The sequence below is a fragment of the Lithobates pipiens genome, unplaced genomic scaffold (genome assembly GCF_037356315.1).
Source record: "Lithobates pipiens isolate NorthernLeopardFrog02 unplaced genomic scaffold, aLitPip1_a1.2 Scaffold_25, whole genome shotgun sequence".
Lineage (NCBI taxonomy): Eukaryota > Metazoa > Chordata > Amphibia > Anura > Ranidae > Lithobates > Lithobates pipiens.
In genome coordinates this window covers 197560514-197564260 of record NW_027507787.1, presented here as the reverse complement: position 1 = coordinate 197564260, position 3747 = coordinate 197560514, and the positions used below count along the sequence as shown (strand labels likewise).

Here is a 3747-nt window from a genome sequence, read left to right as displayed (position 1 = left end):
GTGAATAAAATGGGAATGGGACTTGGTGCCATCATCGATAATACTTGATAGGGGTAAAAAATCAAGTCCCCCTGGAAAGCCTGGAACTAAGATTCTAGGAACAAGAACTGATCTGAATATCTGAATACTAATATAAGTAACTGCAGGCACCTGTTACCTTAAGCACTTTTAGGTCTGAGTTTTTTTGTATGTGGTTAAAATAATACTGTGAATTTGCAGTTGTTTTTTTGTGACCTTTTTCTTTTTCCTTTTGTTTTTGTGAGTCAAAACACAGGAAATACACAAGGAAACCACATGGTTTGTATTTGGTAAACGTAAGGAATAGAGGATTAAAACAAAGTCATATGTTGACTTGCAAATATTCTGTTGTTCCCATGTTGTTTTCCTTTACATGGATTAGTAAATTAAATAGATTTAGGAGCTTAGCTAAAAGTAGACCGTGTCTTACTACTCCAAGACAGGAGCAGAGGTTATAAGCTAGACCCTAAAATGCCAGCCTTGACTTTATCATCAAGCACTAGAAGATATTGCAATATTCTAGAATTTTGTTGAAAAGTGTTGACCAAGAAAATAAACAAGTTATTGAATTTATATAGGAAACAAATGCTTGCCTGCTGGAACTGAAGTGGAACTATGCTACCTGTATAAGAAAACAGTTGGATTGGGAAGTACGGTATATCCTTGGGCCTGTGCTTTGATCTCTACTACCATAAGTAACCAGGAAGAACCATCCATAAACAATACTATTTAAAGTTATTTGGTGAGTGCTGTGGCATTCTGTTTCATCTTTAAAGAACCAAAACTTTAATGTTTGGAAACCAGAAACCTTTTTTGGACTCAATGATTGGACAGCCTACTGTTTTGAAAAACATTATGGCAGGTATTGTGAAGAGATTCTGTATTTGGCACGGAATTCTCTTGACTTGCTTTTAAATCACTGTGATAATTAATGTATGCAACTCTAAACCCTGAAACTCATTTTTTTTTCATTGTTTTTTCATAAAGAGGAGAAATTTGCATTACTTTAATATTCACATTCAGGATTCCTTTAGCTTCTTTCAAAAGACCTGAACATTTAGTGTGTTCATTTGGTTATATGGCATCTTTTAATGAATGAAATCAAAACTTTGAAAGTAAAAAATACAACCGTGATCTGTTGTTAGTGCACCTCATAAAACCCAGGGCCACCATTATTAGATACAATTATTTGTCAAATAGGCCAGTCAGAACAATCTATTTATATTTTCTAGCTTTACAATGCTTGATCTACACTCTGTTATTGCAGTGACTGTGCACAGTTTATTCTGTTTAACAGGGCTAACTGGCAATGCATTCATCCTTATAGTGCATTTCCTAGACTGGCTGAAGATATATGAATTCAACCCTTGTGATGTAATCATTAACTGTATAAGTATTTCCAACATGTTTCTTTAAGGGGCAGTTTTATTTAACGAGGTTTGCTTCTACATGTTTGCGGTATTTCTTTATCACAAATGGGTAATCAACTCCATAGTAGTCATTATGACTTCACTGTCATTCTGTAGTCTTTGGTTCTCCACCTGTCTATGTTTTTACTATTGCGTGAAGATCACTAATTTCAGTGGGACGCTCTTCTACAAGCTCAAGTCAAAGCTGCCAAGAATGGTACCATGGATGTTAATTCTCTCCTTTGCTATGTCTACTTCTGCCGGCATACCAGCTTACTGGGACCTATACATGGTAGTTCCCTCTGCCACTACTAATTTTACAAGTAACATAACATTAGCACTTTCTTTCGATGTTAAGAGCAGGTGTGGTTTTTTTTTTCAGACCTACATGTTGTTTTCTGGTGTGGCATTCACCATTATTTTTTTTACAGCTGGGGCAATCATCACATCTCTCTGCAAGCATATGATTAGGATGAGACAGAACAGTGAAGGTTCTGGCACTGGGAAAATAAATTCTCATTTATCGGCTGCAAAAACGGTTACCTCTTTGTTACTTATTTACTTATTATTCTATGGAGCTTTAAATTTTATATTTAATGGATCCTCTTCAGAAGTGGGCAGCATATTCTATTCTCTCTGCTTCATTGTGGCTGCTAGCTTCCCAACGATAAACTCCTTAATTTTGATCATGGGGAACAGGAAACTTACAAATGCTTTTAAAAAATTGTTGGGTATAAAATCTGTTGCTGGTGGTAACAGTGAAGTTACTGGATCCTAATTTGTATAAACCTATAAGTTGGCACACCAGCAAATTGTATAGTTGGGAAAAGAATTGAGTATGAATAGTGAGGATTATAAATACCAACAAAATGACTACATAGCATTTTTTTGTCAGTCACTACCACTGCCAAACTCCCATAACATTGTATAGAATTATATAATCCTACATTTTAAGTAGATCTAAACCAAATCACCAAACTCTCATATAACAGGGGTATTAAAGTAAAATCTATGGAGTTCTGGTCAGAAAAAGTTTCTTACAGCAGAGGTCCAAATTGGATGTTTGCGTAATGATTTTCCTTCACATCACAACCCCCCTCCTCTTATATCACAACCCCATTCTTACATCAGTGCCTTCAGTCCCCTGTTTACATTACAGTTCCCCACTTTACATTACAGTTTCCCCTTTACCGTAGTGTTCTCATCCTCCCTTCACATAAACCCCCCCACCCCACAGTAGTGTTCTCTATCCCCCTTCACACCCCCCATAATAGTATCCTTATTGGCCCCCTTCACAGCACTCCTCCCACAGCATTGTCCTCCTTTGCACCACTTCATGTCACCTTCCACCCACAACAGTGTCTTCCTTTGCCCCCTTCACATCACCACCCCACAGCAGCATCTTCTTTATTCAATTTATAGGAGTGTTCTCAGCCTCCCTTACATCACACCACCCCCCCCCCCCCCACACACACACACACACACACACACAGCAGTGTCCTCCTTTGCAGACCTTCCCATCACCTCCTTGCAGTAATGTCCTCCTCTAACCCCTTTACACCACCCCCACAGTAGTGGCCTCCTTTGCCCCTTCACACTCCCTCACAATAATGTTCTGCTCTGCCCCTTCATATCACCACCCTCATTATTTTACAGCTGTGTCTTACCACCTGCTCCTTTGCAGAATGGCGAAAAATTATGGTACCTAAAATTGTCAATAGGCAATAGACTTTTGATGAAGACACGTGATCTAGTGACGATACGCAGATCCTGAATGAACATTGTGTAAACCAGTGGTAATTTCATCAACTAAAATACGACTAAAACTGAAACAAAAAAACAATTCAGATGACTAAAATACTATCACTAAAACTAAATCTAAATTTGACATTAAAATTGAATACTAGTGTATAAATGCAATAGCCATTTTAATTATTGTAAGTGCATTTCATAATACATTTGTTGGTGGTTTGAAATACTACACTATGGCAGCTCCTATGTGGCTCTGAAATACTTTGAAGCGGTATGCAAGCGGTGCAGGGGATTTCCTAAAGGCACAACAGCACAATTTAAAGCGGATGGAACACAAAGTATGGAAGAGTGTTGTTTTTCAGCACCTGGAAGCTGAAATCACTACCCTTGCTGTGTATGCATGGACGGACATCTGAAAGTGGATGAAGTCATTGTGGACTGTTTATTTAGGTTCTTGATGGACATATATTCATATTATTTGGATTGTAATTGAGTGATGTGAAGCATTACATGTGCATATATGTATATAGGTATTTTCTGGGTACTACAAGACACATTTGGAAGAAAA

General features: G+C 37.7%; 1 protein-coding gene across 1 annotated transcript; it reads left to right on the top strand.

Annotated features, from left to right (window-relative positions):
* Positions 1–473: 473 nt before the first annotated feature.
* Positions 474–2669, top strand: LOC143929979 (taste receptor type 2 member 39-like). The gene has a single exon (XM_077453898.1). It carries the CDS (start codon positions 1468–1470, stop codon positions 2203–2205), a length of 738 nt encoding a protein of 245 aa, XP_077310024.1. The 5' UTR covers positions 474–1467; the 3' UTR covers positions 2206–2669.
* The last annotated feature ends 1078 nt before the right edge of the window (positions 2670–3747 follow it).